Source organism: Gopherus evgoodei, chromosome 24 (assembly GCF_007399415.2).
Source record: "Gopherus evgoodei ecotype Sinaloan lineage chromosome 24, rGopEvg1_v1.p, whole genome shotgun sequence".
In the NCBI taxonomy this organism is placed as follows: domain Eukaryota; kingdom Metazoa; phylum Chordata; order Testudines; family Testudinidae; genus Gopherus; species Gopherus evgoodei.
The window spans coordinates 1,407,166-1,434,164 of record NC_044345.1 but is presented as its reverse complement, the minus strand read 5'-3'; the positions used below and the strand labels follow the sequence as shown (position 1 = coordinate 1,434,164).

General features: G+C 60.4%; 2 protein-coding genes across 3 annotated transcripts in view; one reads left to right on the top strand and one right to left on the bottom strand.

Moving 5' to 3' along the window:
- Window positions 1-931: 931 nt before the first annotated feature.
- On the top strand, window positions 932-16,402 carry CHRNB2 (cholinergic receptor nicotinic beta 2 subunit). The gene is made up of 6 exons (XM_030542337.1): window positions 932-1,014; window positions 10,764-10,909; window positions 11,489-11,533; window positions 11,977-12,086; window positions 12,429-13,422; window positions 15,619-16,402. The coding sequence occupies exons 1-6, from the start codon at window positions 951-953 to the stop codon at window positions 15,787-15,789; spliced, it is 1,530 nt and encodes a 509-aa protein (XP_030398197.1). The 5' UTR covers window positions 932-950; the 3' UTR covers window positions 15,790-16,402.
- A 3,528-nt stretch (window positions 16,403-19,930) lies between these two features.
- ADAR (adenosine deaminase RNA specific) overlaps window positions 19,931-26,999 on the bottom strand; it is a 32,129-nt gene continuing 25,060 nt past the window's right edge. For both annotated transcript variants that reach the window (XM_030541801.1, XM_030541800.1), the window contains exons 9-15: window positions 26,535-26,628; window positions 25,873-26,001; window positions 25,261-25,394; window positions 24,250-24,432; window positions 23,659-23,771; window positions 22,879-23,006; window positions 19,931-22,103 (exon numbers count right to left, since the gene is read on the bottom strand). In XM_030541801.1, the coding sequence (XP_030397661.1) occupies window positions 21,863-22,103; window positions 22,879-23,006; window positions 23,659-23,771; window positions 24,250-24,432; window positions 25,261-25,394; window positions 25,873-26,001; window positions 26,535-26,628 (1,022 nt within the window). In that variant the 3' untranslated portion in view covers window positions 19,931-21,862. The remainder of the gene's footprint in view (window positions 22,104-22,878; window positions 23,007-23,658; window positions 23,772-24,249; window positions 24,433-25,260; window positions 25,395-25,872; window positions 26,002-26,534; window positions 26,629-26,999) is intronic.

Genomic DNA, 26,999 nt, shown 5'->3' with positions numbered 1-26,999 from the left:
CACACACACACACACACACTGCTCGCTCTCTCTCTCACACACACACACACACACACACACACACTGCTCGCTCTCTCTCACACACACACACACTGCTCTCTCTCTCTCTCACACACACACACACACACTGCTCGCTCGCTCTCTCACACACACACACACACACACTGCTCGCTCGCTCTCACATACACACACACACACACACACACACACACTGCTCGCTCGCTCTCTCTCTCTCACACACACACACACACACACACACTGCTCGCTCTCTCTCTCTCTCACACACACACACACACACACACACACACACACACACTGCTCGCTCTCTCTCTCTCTCACACACACACACACACTGCTCGCTCTCTCGCTCGCTCTCTCTCTCTCACACACACACACACACACACACTGCTCGCTCGCTCTCTCACACACACACACAGAGACACACTGCTCGCTCGCTCGCTCTCACACACACACACACGCGCACACACACACACACACACACACACACACACACACACACACACACACTGCTCGCTCTCTCTCTCACAGGCGCACCCCCGTGAGCTCAGCCCCCTGCCAGCCGGGGCCGCTCGCTCCATGGCTGCTCGGCGCGGCTCCCGGGGCGCTCGCTCCGCAGCCCCGGTCCCCGCCCCGCCGCAGCCGCCGGGCGCTGGGAGCCGCCGGCCCGGGCAGCGCAGCGCAGCGCAGCGCGGGGGGGCGGGGGGACGCGAGCGGCTGCAGCGCGCAGGGGGCGGCGCACGGGGGCGGCGCAGGCAGCCGGGGGCTGAGCAGCGCCCGGACCCGCCCGCGCTCCGCCGCCTCCAGCACCCGGGACAGAGCCGCGCAGGGGCCGGCGCAGCCGCTTCAGCACCGGGGACAGCGGCCGGTTCGCGCCGCTCTGCAGCCCCGGCCCCCCGCTCCGCCGGGACATGTCCCGCCGCCGCTAGAGGATGCAGCCGCCGCCCGCCCCCATGGCCTCGCTCCTGCGCCTCTGCCTGCTCGGCCTCCTGGCAAGTAAGTGCCCCCGGGCCTGCGAGCCCCGCTTGTACCGGGGGTGCCGGGCCGAGCCTGCGAGCCCCGCTTGTACCCGGGGGGGGGCCCGCTTGTGCCGGGGGGGGCCCGCTTGTGCCGGGGGTGCCGGGCCGAGCCTGCGAGCCCCGCTTGTGCCCGGGGGTGCCGGGCCGAGCCTGCGAGCCCCGCTTGTGCCCGGGGGGGGGGCCGCTTGTGCCGGGGGTGCCGGGCCGAGCCTGCGAGCCCCGCTTGTGCCCGGGGGTGCCGGGCCGAGCCTGCGAGCCCCGCTTGTGCCCGGGGGGGGGCCCGCTTGTGCCCGGGGGGGGGCCCGCTTGTGCCGGGGGTGCCGGGCCGAGCCTGCGAGCCCCGCTTGTGCCCGGGGGTGCCGGGCCGAGCCTGCGAGCCCCGCTTGTGCCCGGGGGGGGCCCGCTTGTGCCGGGGGTGCCGGGCCGAGCCTGCGAGCCCCGCTTGTGCCCGGGGGGGGGCCCGCTTGTGCCCGGGGGGGGCCCGGCTGTGCCCGGGGGGGCGGGCCGGACCTGCGAGCCCCGCTTGTGCCCGGGGGGGGGCCCGCTTGTGCCGGGGGTGCCGGGCCGAGCCTGCGAGCCCCGCTTGTGCCCGGGGGTGCCGGGCCGAGCCTGCGAGCCCCGCTTGTGCCCGGGGGGGGGCCCGCTTGTGCCCTGGGGGGGCCCGCTTGTGCCGGGGGTGCCGGGCCGAGCCTGCGAGCCCCGCTTGTGCCCGGGGGGGGCCCGCTTGTGCCCGGGGGGGGCCCGGCTGTGCCCGGGGGGGGGGCCCGGCTGTGCCCGGGGAGCAGCTCGGGAAGCCCGGCAGCCCTTGGGAGCGGGTGTGCTAAGACAAAGCCCCTAATGCCGGGCGGACCCTGTGCTCAGCTGCGGGAGGCGGGCGGGGGGGTGACTTCTAGTCCTAACGGGGAAGAAAGCCGAGGCCGGGGTACCACGGGACCCCTGGGGCTGGCACTGGCGGGGCCTTTCTCTCCCCTGCGTGCCCCCCCCCCGCAGGCCGGGCTAAGGGGGCCAGGGCCCAGCGCGCCTCTGCCTCCCCCCGGCTTCAGGTTTCAAAGTCAGGTTTGTTTCTACCGGGTTAGTCCCAGTTCCGCTGCCCCCAATGCGGGGGGGGGTCTCAGCTGGTGTGAAGGGCCCTGGAGCTCCCCTGGGCTCAGAGCTGGGCGCCCCAGAACTGCTGCTCTCCTCAGCTGCCTGCCTGTTGCCAGAGAGAATCTCTGCACCTTACCGGCCAGTCAGCTGTGCAGGAGAAGGGATTGTCAGGGAATATTTCCAGATCTAGAGTGGGTGTGTCTAGCGGGTGCACACTCAGGGCCACAGATACACACACTTACCTCAGACGCACTCACATGCATACCCGACATACTCACCCCAAACACACTCACCTCAGACACACTCACCACACACACACACACACACACACACACACACACACACACACACACACTCACCTGACACATTCACCACACACACAACATCCCAGACACACTCACCACACACACACAGTCACCTGAGACATTCAACACACACACACACACACACACACACACACACACACTCACCTGAGACATTCACCACTCACCCAGACACACTCACCCCAGACACACTCACCACACACACACACACACACTCACCTGACACATTCACCACACACACACACACACACACTCACCTGACACATTCACCACACACACACACACACACCAGACACTCTCACCACACACATACACACACACACACCTGACACATTCACCACACACACACACACACACACACACACACACACACACACTCACCCCAGACACACTCACGCTCACCCTAGGTAACAATCAGCAGCAGGCTGGCTCTGTTCAGTTAGGCGCGAGATCATGTTAATTCCAGAGGAACAAGGGAGATTAGAAAAAGTCAAATCTCCCTTGTTAGCCAGGCACTTCCAGATCCCACCTCCCACTTCAGATGGAAATAGTGCTCAGGTCCCACAGCACGGGCTGCCGCCAGACAGACAGGGGCTGCGGTGAATGGAGATTTGCCAGACAGACAGACAGACACTGTTTGGGCCTCACGTTGTGCCAGAGGCAGACTCTAGCTGTAGCTCTTGCAGTGCAGGGTGGTGCAGTGCGAACCAGGTGGTGCTCAGCCCCAGACATGTCCCCCCGGCTCAGTGCCCTTCCCCCAGCTTTTCTGCACCATGCTGGCTGCTCAGCATGATTTACTGCCCTGACTCCCATTAGTCACAGAGCTGGAGCTGCTGAGCTTGGGCACCCCAGCGGTGACAGGGGGGCTTTGTGTCAACTGTGGTGACACGTCGCAGGCATCCAGCCGTCAGGCCACACAGAGAGAAAAAGTTACTGACAAGCCCTGCCGGGCCCAGGTTGCCGGGGAGCTCCCCATACAGGGCCGACTTTGAATTCAATGATTTCCGTACCTGAGTCATCCCTGGCTGCCTTGTGCTGTAGCAGAGACAGAGGTTTGGTTACACTCCCAGAGCAGGTTATATCTTGCAGTGCTAAACGCTCTTCCGGCTGGACATCAATTGTGTGTGCACATGTGCATCTTCATTGTCTGGGCAGCTTCCTCATAGGTGTCTAACACGCAGCACTCCCCAGCTGTGACCAAAGCAGCTGCTAGAAACCTGAGCCCCAGGTGTGTGGGGCTAGGTGTGAACACACACATGCATGCACTTGGAATTGACCGGCTGGAAATGTAAAACTGAGAGACGAAAGCTTTTTTCACAATGCAGATATAGCCTGTGGAACTCCTTGCCACAAGATATAACCACGCTGGAATGTTTAGCAGGATTGGACACTGCATTGCATGATGACAGCAGCTGCCGTTACATTAGCCAGGATAAAAATAGTGCAGAATGGCCCTAAACTCTTTTGCATGAGCCACCCGCTTGCTGACGGGGGCAGGGAAAATGTTCTTTGCCTTTGGGAAACTCCCCCCACACCTCGTGGGGTGCCTTGCGCCTTGGGCCTCAGCACTGCGGCTGACAGGCGAGTGAGCTAGGCTGGTGGGGGATGGCAATTCCGGTGGGTGGTGGGTGGCTGGATTGACCCCACTTCCTTCCACCCCAGGCCTTGTCGCTGGTTCCCAGGGCTGGGGGCTCCTTGCACCATTGCTGGAGGCTGGATTCTTGCCTGGCTTAGTGGGGCTGATCCAAAGTCCGCTGCAGTCCAGGAAAAAGCCCCCAGTGGCTTTAGCATAGTGCTGGTCAAAGAGCACAGGCTGGTGCTACAGCCACGGCCCCGGGAGCTGCTGCCTTGTTCCCCCTCAGGAGAGTGGCGCCCTCCTGGGCATGTGGGGTTAATTCATTGCCAAGTGCTGCGCAGGCCGGCAGTGCTCAACGGAACTGTTCTCCGAGAAGCAGCTGCACTTGCAGCTCATTTCTGAAGTGAGACGATGGATGTGGAAGTGACCTTCACCCCACCTCTGTGAAACGGAGTTCCTCCAGCATCACAGCCCAAAGGGTCGCCAAGAACGTTAAATGCGGCTGTGTCTGGGGCAGAGAGCAGCAGCGAACTAGCACCACAGTGCAGAGGGGAGGGGGAATTTGGTCTGAGGCTGCTGCTGTGAAGCGTGTACTTACAGAAATGTGCTGCAGGGGCCAGAGAGGCTCTCGGGGTTTCAGTTCTCAATACGCAGTAGAGCGGAAGGACACAATTCGTCTTGGAAGCGTGAAGGGCTGTGAGGCAGCTGGGCCAGGGGCTGCAGCTGGGACTCTGCGTGATTAGATTATTTCACACCTTGGCAATTAAGCCCAGGAGGGAGATTCCCCTTGCTCTGAGCTGCAGCTGACTCATAGACTCATAGACTTTAAGGTCAGAAGGGACCAATGTGATCATCTAGTCTGACCTCCTGCACAAAGCAGGCCACAGAACCCTACCCCTCCACTTCTATAACAAACCCCTAACCCAGGACTGAGTTATTGAAGTCCTCAAATTGTGGTTTGAAGGACACAGACTAAGGAAACGCCAAACCCTTTTGTAACCAATGGAAACTTTTAGCTTAGCTGCAGCAGCCAGCAACCAGGAGCCCTGGGGACCCGGCGACCCCCAAAGCAGCCTGGAGAGGCCCTTGGCTGAAATACGCCCAGTCTCACACCGTGTCCTTCCTGCTTGGCCCTAGTTCACGGACCAGCCTTTTCTTCTGCAAAACCACATCTGCTTCTCAAGCGATTTGCAGGCTGGCAGCAACAAGGGCAGGGTTGAGCAATATCAGCTTCCTCCCTGCTGAATGCCACTGCACCAGCAAGGCCCTCCCAGCTCTGCTGAGGTTTCTGTTCCTTCCTCGGATCAATGGGAGCTTCTGGTGCCATTTATCTCCTGGAGTTTGACACTTGGGACCAAAGCTCCGGCTCGGGGAGGAGCTTCCAGAGGCACTTGGGGGAGGGCTAGGAAAAGTGGCACCTTGCTGTGGGAGAGGGCAAAGCTCATGAGGCTGGTCTTCGTTCTGCACCTGCTGCTTCCCTCTGTGAGCCCCATCCTGCAGCCTGGCTTTGGGGGGACCAGCTGCCTCGCAGGCCCGGCCCCTTTGTGTGACACAACACGGCCCCACGTGCGACCGGCCCCTTCATGTGACAAACACGGCCCCACACTGGACTGGCCCTTTCATGTGACACAACACGGCCCCACGCGGGACCAGCCCTGTCGTGTGACACAACACAGCCCCACGCGGGACCGGCCCTGTCGTGTGACACAACACAGCCCCACGCAGGACCGGCCCTGTCGTGTGACACAACACGGCCCCACGTGTGACCGGCCCCTTCATGTGACAAACACGGCCCCACACTGGACTGGCCCTTTCATGTGACACAACACGGCCTCACGCGGGCCCGGCCCTGTCATGTGACACAACACGGCCTCGCGCGGGACCAGCCCTGTCGTATGACACAACACGGCCTCACGCGGGACCAGCCCTGTCGTATGACACAACACGGCCTCACGCGGGACCAGCCCTGTCGTATGACACAACACGGCCTCACGCGGGACCAGCCCTGTCGTGTGACACAACACGGCCTCACGCGGGACCAGCCCTGTCGTGTGACACAACACGGCCTCACGCGGGACCGGCCCTGTCGTGTGACACAACACAGCCCCACGCGGGACCGGCCCTGTCGTGTGACACAACACGGCCTCACGCGGGCCCGGCCCTGTCATGTGACACAACACGGCCTCACGCGGGACCGGCCCTGTCGTGTGACACAACACGGCCCCACATGGGACCGGCCTCTTCGTGTGACACAACATGGCCCCACACGGGAGAAGCCGACTCACTCGGGAAGGGCCCAGCTGAGACACTGCCGGGGGGCAGGGCTCCCTAGGCCCCCCAAAGGTCCCACTGTCCCTCATTTACCCTCTCTTCTACCCCAGCTGGCAACACTGGCGGGGGGGAGTGTGGCTGGAACAGGGCTGGGTCCTCAGACAGCCCCTGTGTGTTTGGCTGCAGCCACTTAGCCTCGCTCCATCTCTCGCCCCTTCCCGGGTGGGTTTACCCTCTGCCCCTCGGCCTGGGGCGTGGGTGGCTCCGGCAGTGTCTCCTCCTCGGCTGGCCTGGGCAGGCAGGGCTCAATTCTCAGTGGCCCTGTTCCTGGCGGGGGGAGGTGGCTTTAGGCAGAAGTAAGAGCAGCCTCAAGGCTCTTCTGCTCAGCTTCCCCTGGAAGCAGAGACTAGCCAGTGTGCAGTGCGCTCAGCCATGCCCCGATCCACCCCCCTGCTAGGGGCTTGGCTGGGGAGGTGCAGAGCCCCACACGGGGGAGTGTGATTCTGAGCAGGGCATTTCCACCCACTTTATGACTCGGAGTCAGTGACCCCTACAGGGGAAAGGCCCCGTGTCCCATTCCCTGCCCCCTGAGCCAGCCAGTCCCCACCCCGGGGCTGGATCGGAGCCGATGACCCCTACAGGGTAAAGGCCCCATGTCCCAGTCCTGATCCTCAGCCTCTCACAGATCAGCCCCATATTTCCGAGCTCCAGTCAGCGCTGGCAGAAAAACGAGTTTGTGGACCGTAGCTTGTTTCTGTGCCCCTCCCCGGTCTCTGCCTGGAAACTGCACTTTCGGGGTTGGCGTTGTGCCTGGATCGATATTTCAGAGCTCTCGGACTCAAGCCCTCGCTGCCCTTTGCAGCCTGCCTGAGCCCCGGCGCAGAGACGCGGTTACACTGTCAGGAAACGCGGGTGTTGTGCCCTGGCTTCAGAGGGGAGCGTGAGGGAGCGTTAGCCAGTGGGGTGGGGGCAGCTGAGCCGAGCCGTGCCAAGGCTTGGACCGGGGTGTCAGCTGGAAGGGGAGGGGCCCTGTGGTTTAGTGGCCTGGCCCGGCACTCAGAAGATGTGGTGGGGAGGGTGTTCCATGCCTGGCTCTGCTGAGGGACCTGGGGCAAGTCACTTACTGTCTCTGTGCCTCAGTTTCCCCACCTATAAAATGATACTGGCCTCCTGTGCCACATGCTTTCAGATCTACACATGGTGCAGCCATTCCCTCCAGCTCCCAGCCCTGCCCAGAGCTGCATCCCTCCCTGCCACTGCTCAGCTCTTGGGCCCGGGAGCTCGCCCTGCTGCCCCCGCTGAGCTGCCATGCCCTCTAGCAGCAAGGGGAAGAGGTGTCTCTAGTGCAGCGGGTGCTGGGTCTTACCTGCAGCCCTGCACTCGCCCGCCAGCCCCAGAGCGAGCTCTGTGCCCCCCTGGTTGAGAGGGGTTATTTTGAAACTTGGCAGTCACTGCTCCCCTTGCAGCCTGGCAGGGATTCAGCTGCAGCAGCGGCTGGGGCAGATCCTGGGGGTGAGGCAGGAGGAGCGGCTGATTGACAGTGACAAGCAGTGAGTCTGCTGCCAGGACTGGGACAAGGGGGGGTGGGGGATGCAGAGTGACAGGCACCAAGGCAGGGCAGCGCTGGAGCCCTGGCTGGGGCGGGCCCCTGCTCTGCCTTCCTCTCCCCTTCCCTGGCCGGGACCCAGCAGGCTGATGAGACCGGCCCCCTCAGCCCCACGTGGGGCAGGGTGGAGCAGTTGCTCAGTTGGCGACAGGGCTCAGAACAGGGGAGTGCCAAGGGTGGTGCATGGACGGACAGATGGTCACACCCCTGCACCAGCCCAGGGAGGCGTCTGGGGCTGCAGAGCCCTGGACATGGGAGCAAGGGAATAAACCCACAGGCCCAGGGAAGTGGGAGGGTGCGGCTGAGCATGGGGCTGAGCACAGGGCAGCCTCCGGAGCAGAGCCGGCACCTGGCCCAAGCACCCCTGCAGCTGGGCCCTCCCCACCAGGCACTCACCCCCCCCGCATGTTCCCCTCCCCCAGCAGCCCCCACTCGCTGAGGCTCAGAACTGGGGCAGGGGGGACATCAGCGGCATGAGGCCTCCGCCCTGCCTGGCGCTCAGCCTGGCATCCCCCCTGCCCGTGGTGAGCTGCACTCACTGGGCCAAATCCCCCACGGTGTAACCCTGCTCCAGCTGGGCTTGGCTCCTTGGTGATTAGTGATAAGGATGGAGCCGGCTGCTGGGCTGGCTACAAAGGCAGCGCGTAATGAGGGGCAGAGGGCCCATGAGCACAGAGCTATCAGCGGCGCCCAGGAGGAAGCAAGATGAGACGGTGCCCGAGTGCCAGCCCCAGAATCCTCCGCAGGCCCTGACCCCATGGGCAAGGCTCATTACAGGCCCTTTGAAGCAGCCTGTCAGTCACCAGCGCCTTCATCCCCAAGGACGGGTGGGCGGGCAGGCACCGAGCTGCTCTGGGGATGAACGTCCCGAGGAGCCAGGGCTCCGGCCTGGCTCAGACAGGAGAATGGGGGCTGATGGGCCGGGATCCGTGTGCACATGTGGGCGGGTATTCCCAGCCATGGGGCTCTGACCCCAGGCGCTGGTGGTATGTGGGACCGGAGGGCAGGGGAAAAGCTGGGGGGCTGTAGAATAAGCCCCATTTCTTGCTGTCTGTCTGTAGGTCTGCTTCCTCTCTGTGTGTCTGTCTTAGCTGCAGGACCCAGTACTGCAGTTATATGAATAGGTCACGTTTCTAACACCCCTTTCACCCCAAACTGCTTTACAGACTGAGAGAGGGAACTGCTCACCCAGCACCAAGATGCAGCCATCTCTGGGGTGAGGTGCGGGGGCTGGTTATACAAGGATTCCTCGCCTGGCACCGAGATGCAGCTGCCTCTGGGGTGAGGTGCTGTGGCCGTTATACAAGAATTCCTCACCAAGCACCAAGATGCAACTGCCTCTGGGGTGAGGTGTAGGGGCTGGTTATACAGAGATTCCTCGTCCGGCACCGAGCTGCAGCTGCCTCTGGGGTGAGGTGCAGGGGCTGGTTATACAGGGATTCCTCATCCAGCACCAAGATGCAGCCGCCTCTGGGGTGAGGTGCAGGGGCTGGCTATACGGGGATTCCTCGCCTGGCACCGAGCTGCAGCTGCCTCTGGGGTGAGGTGCAGGGGCTGGCTATACAGGGATTCCTCGCCCGGCACCGAGATGCAGCTGCCTCTGGGGTGAGGTGCAGGGGCTGGCTATACAGGGATACCTCGCCTGGCACCGAGATGCAGCTGCCTCTGGGGTGAGTGCAGGGGCTGGTTATACAGGGATTCCTTGCCCGGCACCGACCTGCAGCTGCCTCTGGGGTGAGGTGTGCAGGCTGTTTAACAGCCCCACAGCAATGCTGCCAAGAGTTTGACAGGAAAAGCAAATCCCGTATCTATGGGAGCCTGTTGGGGCAGTTTAGGGAGGGTGAATGTCACACCCCACACTGAGATTTGGCCAGGACACCAGGGTCAAACCCTGCTGCTCACTGAAAACCACTCAGACCCTCCACGTCCGGCCCTCCCTGAGTGGGGCTGGTGATGAGGGGGCTGTGCCCCGAGAAGGGCTGAAGGGCCCTGTGATGCAGTAGGGTGCGGGGTAGACTGACCTGGGAATGTCATTTAGTTTTACTGGGGCTGTCTGCGTGGGGGATGGGAGAGCAGGGGATGACTTTAGGTGAGGGACGGTACCTGAGTCTGTAACCTGAGCGGGGGGGGGGGGGAGTCGACACCTTTGCCCGGGAAGCTGGACAAAGGGAGTGAGTCAGCTGGAGGGGTTTTTGGTTTCAGTTTGGGGCTGGCTGGGAAGAGGCAGGGAACCCCAAGTCTGGGGTCTAAGCTCCTTGCCCCAGAGGGACCTGGCTGAGGGGTCCTGGTTGTACCTACAAGCCCTGCTTGGGACTGTGTTCCTGTCATCTAATAAACCTTCTGGGTTACTGGCTGGCTGAGAGTCCCGGTGAATGGCAGGAAGTGGGGGTGCAGGGCCTTGACTCCCCCACACTCCATGACAGGCCCCCATAGTTGGAACAAACCCTCCCTGGGAACAGCCAGGTGAGTGTTATTGTCCGGGCTGCCCGTCTGGCAGGGGCCCGAGGGCAGTGCTGAGCACTTGGCGGGGGTCCTGTCCCCTGGGGCAGCGGGGGTCTGGCCATTGCACTCAGACTGATCTGGGATTCCCCCCCCCATGCTGGGCTGGGCAAGCCAGGCGCTAGGCCCCCCGGGACCCCAGACGAGCCCATCTCGGAGCTGGTGGTGGCATTCCAACAGCCGCTCCCTCGCTGGACCCTTCTCCAGACGCCACAGCTGGGAGCTGGTGTGGAAGGAATATTTGGGGCCAGAGCAGCGGCTCAGCTCCCACTGGCAGGACCCAGTGGGGTGTGGGGCAGGCCAGGCTGGAAGAGGTGCTGTGTGGGTGCTGGGGTCTCACCCCTTGATCCCCCCCTTGCCCTCAGGAAGCCTGGGCACCGACACGGAGGAGCGGCTGGTTGAGCACCTCCTGGACCCGTCCCGCTACAACAAGCTGATCCGCCCGGCCACCAATGGCTCGGAGCTGGTGACCGTGCAGCTCATGGTGTCGCTGGCTCAGCTCATCAGCGTGGTGAGTTTGCTGGGTCTGCAGCACGGTGGGGGGCTTGCACCTGCTGCCCTGGGCAGAGACCAGGTACTGGAGGGGTGAAGGTGCTTGGGGGTGGGAGGGGAGGCTGGGCACAAGGGGTTTCCTGGGCTGTGCTGAGCATCAGTCCCTCACACCAGTCATGGGCTGCAAACACTCCCAGACAGGCACGTGTGTAAACCCACCACATAGGGACACACCAGTGCATGTGCAACCCCACGTGCAGGGAGACACTGGCTCCCTGTTCACACTCGTGCTTTGCATGCAGGTACATGCATGCTCAAGGGTCTGGGTCTGGCCCAGCTCTGCTGCCAGAACAGCCCCATAGAGCAAATCCCCTCCTGACACCGCCCCTGCCCAGCCAGCACAAGTGGCTCTGGTGCTGCTGTGGGGCGCTGGGGGCCGGGCTGCACCTGTGGCTGCTGCTGAGCTACCCACGTGGGGGGAGGGAATACGGTTTGACCTCTCTGAGCTCTCTGCCTGGCTGTCCCTGCCCATAGCGGCCAGCCCCAGCCCTGCCCTCTGCCCCCGACCCTACTAACGCCGCCTCGGTCCTGTTTGCAGCATGAGAGGGAACAGATCATGACGACCAACGTGTGGCTGACACAGGTGAGACGCCTGGCGTGGGGCCCAGCAGAGCCTGGCATGGCTGGTTGGGCGGCAGGGGCTGGGCTGGTTGGGTCGTAGGAGCAAGGGCAGGACCGGTTGGGATGTAGGGGCCGGGCATGGCCGGTTGGGCGGCAGGGGCAGGGATGGTTGGGTGGCAGGGTCCGGCGCTGGGCTGGGCCGGGCCGGGCCGGTTGGGATGTAGGGACAGGGCTGGTTGGGCGGCAGGGGCTGGGCCGGGCCGGTTGGGTGGCAGTTGGAGCAGGACCAGTTGGGTGGCAGGGGCCGGGCATGGCCGGTTGGGCGGCAGGCGCAGGGCCAGAGCCAGGGCTGATTGGGATGCAGGGGCAGGGCATGGCCGGTTGGGCGGCAGGGGCCAGGCCTGGGTTGTTGGGCGGCAGGGATCGGGCCGAGCCGGTGCTGAGGCCGTGCCATGCTCTCCGCAGGAGTGGGAGGATTACCGTCTCACCTGGAAACCAGGGGACTTTGACAACATGCGGAAGGTGCGCCTGCCCTCCAAGCACATCTGGCTGCCGGACGTCGTCCTCTACAACAAGTAGGTGCCACCCCCCAGGACCCCTGTCCCCCAGCGGCTCCAGCCTCTGGGCCCACTCGCTTTGGCTGAGGGTTCTGCCCAGAGTGGACTTGGCCTGATCTGTGGGGGAGCCTCAGGGCTGGGCAGAGGCAGCATCTTGTTCCCCCACTCCCAGCCGTCCCAGATCCCAGCGGCTCCGCTCAGACTCACAGAGGAGCTGCGAACCCAGCTGGGTGTTTTCCACTCCTATCCCCAGCTCCTGGCGGCTGCTGCCTGGGGAGATGAAGCCTGGCTCTGCTGGGCAGAACAGTCCTGGTGGGGCGAGAGAGCCCTGCCGCCTCACGGCCCTTCTCCTGCCCCCAGTGCCGACGGGACGTACGAGGTCTCCTTTTACTCCAACGCGGTCGTCTCCTACGACGGCAGCATATTCTGGCTGCCCCCGGCCATCTACAAGAGCGCCTGCAAGATCGAGGTCAGGCACTTCCCGTTCGACCAGCAGAACTGCACCATGAAATTCCGCTCGTGGACCTACGACCGGACGGAGATCGACCTGGTGTTGAAGAGCGACGTGGCCAGCCTGGATGACTTCACGCCCAGCGGTGAGTGGGACATCATCGCCCTGCCGGGGCGGCGGAACGAGAACCCTGACGACTCCACCTATGTGGACATCACCTACGACTTCATCATCCGCCGCAAGCCGCTCTTCTACACCATCAACCTCATCATCCCCTGCATCCTCATCACCTCGCTGGCCATCCTGGTCTTCTACCTGCCCTCTGACTGCGGCGAGAAGATGACGCTCTGCATCTCCGTGCTGCTGGCCCTCACCGTCTTCCTGCTGCTCATCTCCAAGATCGTGCCGCCCACCTCGCTGGACGTGCCGCTGGTGGGCAAGTACCTGATGTTCACCATGGTGCTGGTGACCTTCTCCATCGTCACCAGCGTGTGTGTGCTCAACGTGCACCACCGCTCACCCACCACCCACACTATGCCGCCCTGGGTCAAGGTGGTCTTCCTGGACAAGCTGCCCACCGTCCTCTTCATGAAGCAGCCGCGCCAGAACTGTGCCCGCCAGCGGCTGCGCCAGCGCCGGCAGAACCAGCACACCAGCAGCAGCTTCTTCTTGAGGGAGAGCGCCCGCTCCTGCACCTGCTTTGCCAACCAGGCCACCATCACGAAGTTTGGCATGGGGGGCGGCCGGCAGGTCACCGAGGCAGCTGACAGCGCCAATGGCTACCGGGAGCAGCAGGGGCAGGCCCCGGCACCCAGCCAGCAGTGCTGTTGCGGGGTGGAGGAGGCGGTAGATGGGGTGCGCTTCATTGCAGACCACATGAGGAGCGAGGACGATGACCAGAGCGTGAGTCGGGGGAGCTGGTGGAGGCAGAGAGGGAAGGTGGGAGGAGGGTGTGCAAGGGGGAATGGATACGTCTGTGTGTGAGCACAATCACCCATAGCAGGCTGCATGCGTGTACGTGGCTGCACACACAGCCGGGATTGTGTGTGTGTGTGTGTGTGTACAGAAGCATGCGTGTCCCTGGCACTGCCCTCTCCACCCCTGTGCATGTTGGTTTCTTTTGCTGACCCCGCTGCTGGCCAGGGGCTCTGCTCCGTGGCTGCGTGACGTCTTACCTGGGCAATGCGTGGCCACAGAGGGTGGGCTCAGGCCTGAGCATGGAACAGTCCTGCCCCAGACGCGCGGGCTCCCTCTGCCCCCTTTGCTGCCAAGCCTGGAGCAGAGACAGCACGGCAAACCTGCCCGCTCGGAGCAGATCCCTGCACCAGCCTCTCCCCAGCCGGGGTGGGCAAACTTCATCCCTGGAGTCAGCTGGGGTCCCCCAGGGAGGTGGTGAAAGTGCTGTGCCCCCTGCTGTCAGCCTGCAGTACAACAGCCGGGTGGACCCTCTGCCCTGGGGTACAGCCCCTTAGGCCCAGCTCCTGCGTAACTGCAGGGGAGACCCCCCCAACTACCACCCCTCTGCGGGGGACGAGGGGTCGACCATAATTCACCAACATGTTTGCACAGGAGCACTGCCAGGTTCCCACGAGCCCTGCAGGGACAAGCCGCGAGGCGTGCCCATGCCCGGTGCCCTGCGCTGCTGTGCTGTGCTTGGGGGCCTAGAGGGAGGCGACCCGGACGGGGCTGCAGGAGGAGCTTCCCTCTCCTCCAAGCCCAGCCTGCAGGGCTGGCGGGAAGGCGCCGGCCCTGAGCTCTCAACGCAAACGGCAAAGTCCAAAATCAATATCCTCCTTCTGCTCGGCTGGGCTCCTGTGGAAGCCCATGAAATATTCAGGGGAGATGCAGGCAGGGGCAGGGGCAGGGAGGCTGGCTGTGGCTGTGGGATTTCTGCCAACACACAGAGGGTGGGGGCTTGTGAAATGCAAATATGCCAAGTGCCGGGGTAACCCTGCAGCGGGATTCCAGTAGGCCCAGCCCCCCAGCCCCCATCTCTTCCTCCTGGGCCTCCAGACCGTCAGCTCCTGCCCCAGCCAGTCACTCCAGGAGCAGGCCAGGCCCCGATTTAGGAGTTGCTATAGTAACCAGAACTGTCTCTCATGAGAGCAGCTCAGGTGCTGCAGTTTTTGGATGAGGGGTGGGCGGGAGAGATCCAGGGAGGGGCCCAGCTCAGAGGGGCACCGGCCCCTGGCATAGCACAGGCACCTGGGGGAGACGTGGGCAGCCCTGGCCTGGCAGGGGAGCTCTAGGCACATGCGGCTTGGCAAAGGGGGGTGGGATGGAGGCCCATGAGCAGAGCTGCGTGTACTAGGGTATCCCAGGGGTGCATGTGCTGCAGGTGGGGAGTGTGGGGCATTGGCAGAGCGGTGGGGGAGGTGCCAGTGCAGCCCTTGCTGTGTGGCCCATGGGTCGAGTTCCACGTTCCTGGAACGATCCCTACTTTACAGAGGGGAACAAAGAGGCCTCCGCAGGGGAAGTCACTTCCCGGAAGTTACATGGCAGGTCCAGGGCAGAGGTGGCAGTGCCCAGAACTACACAGTGCCAGAGGTGGGCTGAGCCCACCTGCTCCTGCCACATGGCTGCACTGCCTCTGCCTGGGCCAGGTTCGCCGCTAGCCAGGACCTGCAGCTCTGCCTCCCTTAGCACAAATCCAGCCCAGGGGAGGAAGCTGCCGGTCCCAGGGCCTGGTGGAAGCGAAGGTGAACGCCGGTTACCAGGCTCCTCGTGTCCCTGCCTCTAGCACATGCCGATTTTTGGGTCTTGCCATGATCTCTAGGCAGAACTAATTTGTTCCCTGTCTGTCCCTCCTCCAAGCTGCGCTGAGGTCCCATCTGTCATGTCTCAGCCAGGCTCCCTGCAAAGCCGATGCTGTTGGCCAAGGATAGAAATGAGAGCATGACTCAGGCATGAAATTGCTCCTTCCCAGACCCATAGCAAGAGGGGAAAGCGGCGCAGGACAGGAGAGCCTGGCCAGGCCTAATGCTGCCGTATGGGCAGGGGCAAGAGCAGCTGATGCAGCTTGCACGGCTGGTGAGGGAACCTAGGTCCAGTGTGTGGGGCGGCCGTGGCCTGGATCCTGAACACGCCGTCTCCTTCCAGGTGAGCGAGGACTGGAAATACGTGGCCATGGTGATCGACCGCCTCTTCCTGTGGATCTTCGTCTTTGTCTGCGTCTTCGGGACCATCGGCATGTTCCTCCAGCCACTCTTCCAGAACTACGCCACCAACTCCCTGCTGCAGCTCAACCACGGCCCGCCCAGCTCCAAATAGGGCTAGGGGAAGGCAGGCGGCCCTGCCCCGTGTGCACAGAGCCATCATCCCACGCAGACAGCGGCCTGGTGCACGTGGCTGGAGCACACAGGCCCGGGGGAGTCTGGGGAGGGGGCTCTCTGGGCCTTGCTGCTGTTTTTGGTGTTGCCTCTGCCCGAAGGGGTCCTGGCTCCCGCTGCTGGGGGTGGAGGGGGTGCTCCACGTCTGCCCCATTGAGAGCAAAGTCCCAGGAGCTAATGGAGGAGACAGGCCGGGCACAGATCTAGCCCCAGACTTGAGGCCGGGTGCAGCTTGAGGTGCCCCGGCCCTTCCTGGGGGCGGGGGGGGGGGACGGACAGGACTGCTCCAGCAACTGCGCTTGGGGGGCAAGGAGGGCTCCCCTCCCCCCAGAGATCAGCGAGGCCAAACAGTCCCCACAGTAGCAAGGCGTGAGTGGAGTGGGGCCCTCGATCTCTGCCGTGAAGCTGCCAGGTCGCATGCGGCTGGGGGCAGGGCTGGCTAGGCATGCTCCAGCTCAGCAGGGCAGGGTGCAGGCAGCAGCTGGGGGTGAACGGGCCCCAGACACGTCCTCTGCACTGAACCCGGAGCCCGTCGCTGTGTTCAGCCAACTGTGTCCCTGGAAGCTCAGGGGCGGGGGGGGGAGGGGGCGACGCTGCCCTGGGCAGCCTCAGACGTCCGCTGCTGCTTCCAATGTCACCACAGCCCAATAAATAATCACACGGAATTGGGGGGGGGGGAGATTTGTTTAAAACCTGGTTTAATTTGACCCCCTTTTATTTCTAAGCCCCCTCGTCATGGGGCACCCTGGAGCAGGGGAGAGGCAGGGCTGGGAGGGCACAAGGGCTGCAGTTCTCCAGGTGGGCTGGGAACTTTAACACAGGGGAAGGGGAGATCTGACCCTCTTAAACGCAAAGACACAGCCCAGTGTGGACACGGAGCGAGCCCTGCAGGGACAGAGCCAGGCTGCCCTGGGGCTGAGCAGGCACCTGCCCTTCTTGTTCCAGGGGAAACAGTCGGGGGCAGAATCCTGGGTCAGGTGGGAGCAAGAGCTCAACAGGTTGCTGGGCCCAGGGATCACCAAGAGGAGCAGCAGCTCCTTGTTCTGGCTGCAGGCACAAGGTCTCTGAGCCCAGCGAGGGCGGTTCCTGCACCCCTGCTTATGCAGGCACCTCTGTCACGGCCCAAGCAGTGTCCCTTTCTCGTTGCAATTTACAGAGTTAAATCTGAGCCAGAGCACATATGGGAGCCCTGCACCTGGCCATCCCCCGGCAAGGGCTCTTGTGCCACCGCAGATCACTATCGGGCTGCACCAGGCTGCGGCGTCAGTGCCAGTGCCGGTGGAAGATGGCAGTGAAACACAGGCGTGAACATGCAGCAAAGCTGGATTCCACCAGTGTCACCACAGAGGGTGTTAAAGTGCATTGTGCTGCGAGGCGGCGCACAGGACAAAGGGGAGGCAGGTTTAGCTGATGCCACTGGGACCTCCATAGAGCGAGAGAATGATTATTACAGCCATGAGCCAGCTTGATTAGGATCCTTGCAGACACACCCAGGAGTCGCATGTGGCCCCGGGTTGCTCTGCTCTTTTTGTTTCCCTCTGCAAGACTCCGAGGGTGGCTCGTCAGATCTCAGTACGACTGTCAGTCCGTGGGTAAAAGATCCCACTGCTGCTCCTTCCGACGGAGCCCTAGGGCCATCCCCTCACAGGTTCCAGCTCTGCTGGGGGGTGAGAGGCAGCAGATACAGCTGCAGCACGATTAGAAACTGTGTCCAGGCCCCTGGCTGGTGCCCTGGGAGCTGATGTGGGGTGGAGGGAGATGAACAGTCCATGTGCAGAATGGAAATGCAAGGCTGGTGCCACGGTCCCTAGGCAGGCAAGAATTAGCCTCCCTGGGGAAAATCTGAAATCAAGCATCTCCTATAAATAGCGCTAATCCTCCAGGCTGCGTGGAAGGGCATGGAGCAGAGGGACAGGCTGAGTACATCCCGCTGCTCCTCTGTAAACAATCAGCCAGTAATTTCTCGGCTTTCCCCCCAGCCAGGCACAGAGGGTCCCAGCCTGCTCCCGAACAGCCAGCCGCTGGCAGATTGCCACTTACACTGCACCCAGCTTTGCCCTCTAGGGGTGCAGGACTAGATTTTAGTGATATTTCAAATCTAAAGATGTTTGAGTATGAAACACCTGTGCCAGATGACCCCCACGGGCTGGAGAACACTGGCCTTGCTGGTCAGCTACCCACTGAGCGGTCAGGATGACGGTCCCACCCCCCAACCACTTAGCCCAGGGTTCTGCTGCAGAGCAGCTCAGGGACACGCCCTCTCCTGCCTTTGCACGGTGGCAGAATCCAAAGTCTTTGGGCCCAGCTGGAGCAGAGCCCTGCAACGCCAGCCTAGCATTCGGGGGCGGAAATCCAGCCTCACCTCCAGGTGCAGCCCAGCTATTGCACACAGCGCCTGGAAAGATGGCAGCGACGCTAGGCAGCCAGGTGGGATGCTGCCCCCATGTGCGCTAGACTGGACGCATGAAGCCAGCTCCCGTTCTCTGTCTACTCCCACCCCTTCGCTTTAAACTGCGGATCAGTCGTGCTTTTGGGTTCTGCTTCTAACTCCTCCCTCACATCCCCCAGACACAGGAGGGTGCAGCACCAAGCCTTTACTCACCGGGTACGTAACAGAGTCCCTTCATGGCATGAGCAGCACCATGCAATGGATGGCGGGCAGGGTGAACTCTGCGCATGCAACGACTGGGTGCTTTGAAGGAGTCTCTTTAGCCTCTTTGCATCATGGTTTCACCGAGTCATTTTCAAGTCCCCCTTGCTTAGCTCTGAAGGCACCTGGTTTCCCAGTGGTTACAGTGGGACCCCATTAAAAATACAAGAGTGGCTGCTGGGTGGCCACGAGGCAAAACCCTACTGCAGAGCAATAGCCATGGGCCCTGCAGGGGATCGAGTGACTCTTCTGCTCCAGCTGGCTGTGGCCAGGAGCCCCAGGCGTCAGCAGTTTTGCTGTTTTCCTTAGTTTTCCAAATGGCCTAAGCGTCCGTCGCTGGCACGCCTGGTCACCAGCATCTTCGTCCTGCTCCGAGCCAAGCGAGAACCAGCGGTGCTGCAGGAAGGGCTCTGTTTCGAAGGGAGGCTGTAACTGTTCTGACATGTAATAAAACTGTTCTTGGGCAGGACAGTCTCCGTCTTAAATAAGCTTGAGCTCAAATGTAACAGCATCCTGTGCTATGGGGCCGCGCGGTGCAGGTGCTGCGCTCCCAGCCTCTCTGTTACCAGGACGGTCGGTCAGCCGCACACGGCACCTCATGGAGACGTCCGTTAGCAGCACTCCCAGCACGATGAAACCCACAGGGCGGCGACTCACACGGTCAGAGTTCCTTCATGTCTAGCTGGGGGGCTGCCTGACAAGGCCCCACGCCCCAAGGGCCCTGGGCTCGCCCACTCTGGCACTGCTCTGGGAGTTAGAGAATTACTCCCTGCCCCCCCTCCAGGAGGGGGGAGCCCAACCCCTCAGCCAATCCCCAAGGCAGCCGGGCAAGATTAAGGGCAGATTGTTAATGTGGAGGGTGATCAGCCACTGGAACCAGGGGAGAGGTGGAGTCGATCTGCTGAGGACTTCGGATCCAGCTGGCCATGCGTTAGCCAGACACGAGTCACTGGGCTGACACTGCCTGGCCTGTGTCACCCAGGAGGTTAGACTGGATGGTCCCTTCTGGCCTTTAAATCCATGAGTTGCCAACTGTCTCCCCTGTGTGTGTGTGGGGGGGTTATTGCCTGGGGCTATGCAGGTAAGTGCCCAGGGATGGACAGAAGGGTGCCCCTAGCTCCAGTGATGGCAGAGCAAGCCTGGGGCCAGGGACGACGTCACTTCAGAATTCACTCGAGAACTTTGAGGGGGGAGAGATTTAATCTGCCCCAGCAGAGCTGCTCCTCTGCACAGACCTGCCATTCAGAGGCAGAGCCCCACCTGGTTATGAACTCAGCACGGGACATGGTGCAGCCGTCAGCACTTGTCCAGCTGATGATCAAATAACTCCACCCTTTCTCTTCTGAGCGACTCCATCTCCATGCTCGCTGCCATTTAACACCAGCTTTGGCCCCCCTGTTCGTGTCCCAGGAATTAACCCACAGGGCGGAGCTGTCTAACAATACAGATTTTTTTTTATTTTTATGCGGAATGTTAGGACTTCAAATCATCAATACCGAGGGGCACTTAAAAGCAGACTTACAAAAATTAAAATAAAATAAAAGGGAGGGTTACAGTTCTCCCATGAATAAATTTACATTTGTTTCCATTCAGCTCCCCGGAACCAGTGCGACAAGAGAAGGAATCCGACACTACAGAAAAGAAAGGGGGTGAGGGTAGGACGAGTTTGCAGGAGACAGTCCCCAAATGATGCACAACAGGAATTGCTCTGACCCGCTGACAGTGCAACTAATTACAAATAAAATAAATGGGGGTGGGGTGGAGATGGCACAAGAAGATACTGGAACTGTGGAGTAAGAACACGTCTGGGTCTCCCTTCAATTACTTTAGAGGGGCAGCCCACCCCCTGCCCTGCCCTGCCCCCAGCCTCCTGCACTGCAACGTACTTGACCGCTCACAGTGCCACTCAATTCCGGAGCAATCCATTCGCCCCTTCCCCCAGGACCAGGCTAACCCAGACTAGCTTCTGACAAAGCCCAGGCCAGCTCAGGCCAAACACAACCGACCTCTGGAGCAAGCTGATCCCACGGCCCGGGGCCTGGGATTCTAGGTCCAGGCAGGCTGGATGGGACTGGGTCCATTAGCTGAGAGGCCTGTGCTTCCTCCAAGAAGGAAGAAGAAATTTGCTGGCCCTGCTAGCACCGCGCCGGCAGGCAGCCCCACGACCACCATTCCCCAGGGCTGCCCAGACACAGGCCTGCAGAGAGGGCAGGCAGGCGCATAGCCACCAATCAGCGTTCCCAGCGCGGACAGAACCTGCCTTAGATCCCATCACCCACGAAGGTGTCTTAGATTCCTGCAAACAACCAAGAGGAGAGGCTGGCTGGGCCCGAGGCCTGTGGACAAGATAAAATTAATGACCGTTTCAAGGCAGGGTTTAAAAACGGGCCAGGCTCTAAAAGATCCCTGGTCCCATTTCAGTAAAGGGCTGTGCTGCAACTGAACCAGCCACGGGCTAGTCAGGAAACTGGTCGAAGGAGCGTTTGGGGTGAGGAGGAAAAGCTCCACTTCACTGATGCGCATTTTAAAGTGGTGCCACCCTAACTGGCAAGTCTGGGACACCCACCCTTGGGTGCCACTCGCCTCCCTCGCAGGGGGACGTGTCCAGCAGGGTTTTAGAATGGCCCATCTCAGCAGGACTCCAGAAACCAAGACCCAACCCTCATAATCAACCGGGTATCTCAGACGAGGCTATCACACCAAAGCCAGGAACACGCCTGCTAACTATGGAGATCTAGATCAGGTCGTACATGCAATCTGCCACTAGCCCTGAGTTCCTCACGACTTGTGCTATGCCCTAGGGCAGATCCCAGAATTAAATAGCAGTTGCAAGAGATCACCTTGTCTTCAAACCAATTTGTGCCCACCCAGCAGGACTGCTGGGAAGAAAAAGTCCTGGGGAGTTTACCAATAGCTGCAGGAATCATCTTGCAAATCAGAGGGAAGTGTTGAGGGAGAGGATATGAGGCTGGGAAGTACCCACATACTGTTTAAAATGATCCTATTGAGATAACGCATTTGACAAGTGAAAAGCTGAGTTCCCCCCAGCTGCTGTGATGAAGGGACACAGGAGCAGGCTCCCCTGTGGTTTCATTTAAATGCATGGACAGTGTGGATTCCCTCGTCCAAACACTCACATGCTCGCGTCTCCTCACCACCATGTGCCGAGTGTACACTCACGTCGAAAGAATGCAATATGAACGCAGGAGTCCCTTCCAGCAGAATCAACATGTGCTGCCAGGATAATCAAAAGGAGGAGAGACCCAGGGGAATTCACAATCCTAGTCAACGCTACTGGCTCCATTTAAAAAAACAAAAGAAGAAAACAAAAGAACACACAGACACACACACAGAGGGCAGCTCATTATGCCTCGGCGAGAGAGAAGTTCTCCTCTTCCTGGGGTTTGCAGATCCAGCTCCCATAGCTCATCTCCTCCAGCGCCGTGAAGAAGTGCTGCTTGGCTCCCTGGTAGGCTGAGGCTGCCTCCTTGGCATCCGAGTACAGCACAAGGTTCTGCAGGTCTTTGCGGTCAGCCTTGGCACAAAGCTGCTGGAACAGAGCAAACATGCTCCTCTTGGACACGCGGGACACCTCGAGCTTTGGTCTGGAAAGGGGAAGGACACGAACAGAATGAAAACCCCAGGGACTGGAGCTGGGGCAAGGAGGCAAACAGCTGCTGAGGATGTAGGGCGCGGTCCTGCCATCGGATCCGGGCGGGCAGAGTCTGGGCTGTAACTGTACCCGAGGGTAACAACAAGCAAAGCGATGCAGCACCCGGGATCACACAGCAGCTACGCCTTGCAGCGCCTGGGATACCCTCGCACGTGGGCAGAAGGGTAATGGTCACCAGAGATCACCAGCAGAGTCAGGAACAGAACTCAGGAGGCCCATGTGTGGACAGGGCGCGCTCTGGGGCAGTGACTGTCTTTTGCTCTGTGCCTGTTTAGCACAATTGGGCCCCCTACATAGGCCTGGTCCACAACTGACAAGAACATTTCACAGGGAAAATCTGCCTCCAAACTGTTTATCTAAACGTTTCCACTCTAGCGACCAAGAGCGACTGCCACAGTGAAAGCCCAGCGCTCCGCCCCTTGCGTGCCAGGGCTTCCACTGGACTTGTCGGAGTGCTCTGGCTACTGGGGCTGGGAAACGAAGGTCCCACTGGCAGGACAGCTCCGTGCGTGGGAGCAATTGGAGCCGCGTGCCCAGTGACTGAGACCAGCTGGTGGCGAGTCTGTTCTGATTGCAATTAATCCCCATTTTAGCTGGGGTTGGGGGTCCAGTCCCCCAGGTCCTCCCACACTGCAGGGACAGCACGGAGAACCGGCCCCTTCACACGCTCCCCTAGAGCCAGCCTCTGGCAAGGCATCAAAGCTCACCCGTCGACTTTGCCTTTTGTGCCATCCAGGACTTCCACCTCGCTTCCATCGGCAAGACACCAGTTCACACTCGACTCCTTGGTCTTGCCCGTCTGCCTGGCGGAGTCGTACACGCTAACTCTCCCCACCTAGGTGGCCAGAGGGAGACAAGCGGGTTGGCCCAGCAGACTATGTGGCACATGCACACAGCTGGGAGGGGTGCATGGCTCTCAGCACTGGCAGGCGGGTAATGCAGCTGAAGCCTCTCACCTGTGGCCCCACTAGCGACCTGCCAGCTGGAGTGCCTGGCAATTGCTTTGCATTCTAGCTCCCCCCACCGGCAAAACATTTATGATGTTTGTCAATCTCAGCTACGCCACGCACCAATTCAAAGATCGTCCCACGACACCCTCAAGAGAGAGATGGGTCACCGGGGCTCTGGTTAGACCTGGCATGCATGAACTCCGGAGAGTCCCCTGAGTCGTGCCCAGGCACCATTGTATGCACAAAGGTCTCATTAACCGTTCACACCTGGCCAGATGTGGCAGCGGGCCGAAAGATAGAGAAGCCCAGAACCAGCCACTAAGATCTGTCTGTCCTGAGCCAGGTCTCTGGTCCCACAAATACCAGAAGGAAGTTAAACTTTCCTGCTACAGCTGGAAGGTGGCAGGTCACTGAGCATTAACCGTCTGGCAGGTAGTCTACCGAGTCCCACTAATACAAAATGCACCAGTGCAGACGGCTGGACCCTTGTGCAGAGAGGAGAGAATGGAACCATTAAGAGCTGCCAGCCTATGGTACCTCGGGATGTTTAACATGATACGGAGCCTGGAGACCCGCTTCAAACGTGCTCCCGTCTCTTGACATGCGGCAGCAGATTGCACGTGTCAGGTGACCCTGGCTGTACAGGTAACCTGGGAAAAGCACATGCAGGCATTAGGAAACAGAGCAGCTGCATTGTTAATGGGCAGGCAGAAATCTGAGAAGATGCACCGCTCTGCTCAGAAAGCCTGAGGTGGGAAAGGTTCAGGACAGCAATTTTCCTACGACTAGATACGTCCTTGGTCATTAATATGTGAAGGGTTCAGTTTTACAGATTGCAACATCTGTGGCCATAAAACATTTACAGGCAGCTTCGGTCTCCCCCTCATCCTCACACATCCAAACGAAGACCCAAGGAGAAAATCCCCACGTATCCCTGTGGTTAAAATCCACAAGGTCCCATGTGTTTCCTAATGGTGCACCTCTGCTGGAATCAACATTTTAGCCTTCGGTTCCCACGCCCCTGCTGAATTTCTTTTCCATTACTGCAGTAAGGAGGTTACTGGCACTTGGCGTACGCAGCCCAGCTCCTGAATGCAATGAGAGCACAGTGTGCCCAGGGTTTCCTACCAAGCGTAATGGAGCTGAGATACACTGGCTGCATGAAATGCGACAACAATGCCCCTTGCAGGCCAAGCACGTTCCAGCGCAGGATTTTGTCACTGCAGGACATGGTGCGCAGCCTCTCCCCATGCTGGATCCCATCCCACGTAGGCACAATGTCACTCGACTCCACGGGAATGGTGCCTTCCCCTGCGGGAGAAGGAAAGTGAATTAGCAAAGAGCCAGCCAGCCCACACCGCTACAAACCTCCCTGCCACCAAGGGCGCAGGCTACGCTCCATGAGCTCCCTGGAGTGAAGATGCACACCTCCGAGACGCCATGACCCCACGCAGACAGAGGACAACATGCTCCTGCATGCCAGGTTCTGCTGGGCAAGCTCTCGTGCCAAGCAGAGAGAGAGAGCTGGGTTGACTAGAGAGAGGCAGGTTTTCACACGGCTGAAGCTCAATTAGCTTGCGCTTGGAAAGGAGGTCAGTGCCACATGAGTGTGGATGCTGGATTCACACAAAAGCACTGAGGGCAGAGAGTGACTTTCCACCCACACGGCCCCCCGCCGCCCACTTCACCCATCCTCTAACCCTCCGGTCTTCACCCACTATATCCTCAGGCAGCGACAAGCACCAATGGAAGAAAGGCCTGCAGGACGACATCACCTCTCCAGTGCCTAACCCTGTGGGCGCTCAGACTGCCGGGGATACACGCTAACCCCCTCCCCATACTAGCTCCCCTCTCCATCTCCTGCAGCTCTCTGTCTGACACAGGAGAGCGGAGGGTCTGGTCCTCTCCTAGGGAGGTAGCTGCGAAACGCCTAGCCTTTGGCCCCAGGGCTCTGATTCTCCAAATCACGTTGCCATGTGGAAGAGCTTAATGGAGCTAAGCCCCGCATCTGGCCAGGGGTTATCAGCAGGGAGCACTTCCCGCAGCGGATCCTCCGTGTGACTGGAAGATACAGACGCCGGCATCCTCGGCGCTGCAGCACGCTCGGCACGAGGGCCCTTGAGGCTTTGCAAGACTCACCATTCTCCACCTTGGTGCGCAGTTTACCCTGCTTGGGATTCTCAAAGAGAGGCTGATGCTGGCTCTCCCCCGCCGTGCTTGCCTGGTCACTGCAGGATTTATCGAAGAGGGCCCCATCTCCACAAGGCGCTGTGCTAGAAACAAACCAACAGCCCCTGTCGAGTTAGTGTAAACCCAAAGGACCTGGAAATAACGCAGGCCATGCGAGACTCCTCTGCTGGCTCAGCACGATAGTTACTGCCCTGGGGGAGTTTGTTATTGAGGTCTGCTCTAGTCACTGCCACTCCAGACTGGTCCATACGTGCAGCTTTACCTTTACTTCCTGAGCACCCGTGGGTGTGGGAGGACACATACATTATAGATTTAAAGCCCCCTGAATGCTATAGAAGAGTGAGGTATCAACAGCATCATTCCATGACAGCGTGCACCATGCAGCCCTCTCAGAAAGGCACTGCAACCCCTACCATCCAGCACCCAAACCTATTGGTACACGGGGACTGGGAAGGTCAGGGGACAGCCTGGGGCTCACGGCCATCAGCAGACCCAGATCAGCCAGGGCAGATTAATGGGGCGGCCTCAGGAAAGCTTAGCAGTGCTATGCGCTGTGCAGACCTGACATAGAGGTGAAAGGTAACGTCGTCTTTTATTTTGAGCCTGTTTTCTCCTGCTGACTCAAATATGCTCTGTTCTGCGGAGGAGGGATCGGCGGGATTGTACTTCATCAGCTCACTGTAGAGAAACCTGGAAACAAACACGATGGGTCAGAAGATGGCCTCGTTCCAGAGGTCAGAACCACCCCAACCCCCACATGTGACCAGGACAGGCAGTGCCCCAACCGCAGTCTCTGTTGACGGTGGAAAAGAGCTCCAGTGAAACACATGATGTGGTTAGCTCTGTTTGTCAGTTTGGGCGCATGAGGGCAGGAAACCCAGGAGAGGTTTCAGCCCAGAAGCCAAGGACTGAACAGGTAACAGAACTCAAACTCCCCGCAAGTCAGTGGAGAGGGATACTTGTAGGAGAATGTGGGATGCTACAGTCACGCAAACCCTTCCTTGTAAGACAGTGTCATCGTGCTTCACAGCCAGATAGATGTTGGCAACCACGGCTCCTAGGCACCAGTGTTCTCTGCAGAAACCGACGCTGGCTGTGCTCCTGGAGAGGGGTTTGCCTGCTAGGCAGAGGTCCAGGACAATACAGGCAGCTGGGTGCTCCCTTTCATGCCTTTCTCCTGAGACTCCCTCCAAACAGAGAATAAAGATTCCCCTGTCTCTCACCTCATGAAGCCTCGTCGGGAAATGATTTCTGCATGGCAGTCATTCACAGTCTCTCCCTTCAGGCTCAGCTCCTCCCCCTTCACGCAGCGATTACCTAGAGGGGAGGGGAGGAAGAGTCTCACAATGCCCACGCATGGGTGGGCTCCTTTGAAAAGGCAGTGTTTGATCTCACCAAGTCTTACTGCTCTGGGCTCCTAAGCACCGTGGCCCCAGTTACCGGGGATCATTATCCCGGCCAAGTCCATCAGAAATGAACAGGACAGAATTCTACTCCACACAGAAATCGCTTGCCTCCTTTTATGAGCAGCACAAATCTAGAACTACCCAGCTTGACGTCAGTGTCCCTTCAAACCCGGAGGCCTCAGCTGCCCATCCTCTGAGGGGAGGCAAAGCAGTGCCAACTACCTAAGGAGAGGGGGATTTAGAAATCTAAAGCTGAGGGCAGCCTTAGGAGCTCGTGCTGTT

Bases quoted from the DNA above. Each gene is read 5' to 3' on its own strand.
- CHRNB2 (XM_030542337.1), top strand. From the start codon at position 951: ATGCAGCCGCCGCCCGCCCCCATGGCCTCGCTCCTGCGCCTCTGCCTG. The intron at 11,534-11,976 runs GTGAGACGCCTG...TGCTCTCCGCAG, and splicing joins CCAACGTGTGGCTGACACAG to GAGTGGGAGGATTACCGTCT. The intron at 12,087-12,428 runs GTAGGTGCCACC...TCCTGCCCCCAG, and splicing joins GACGTCGTCCTCTACAACAA to TGCCGACGGGACGTACGAGG.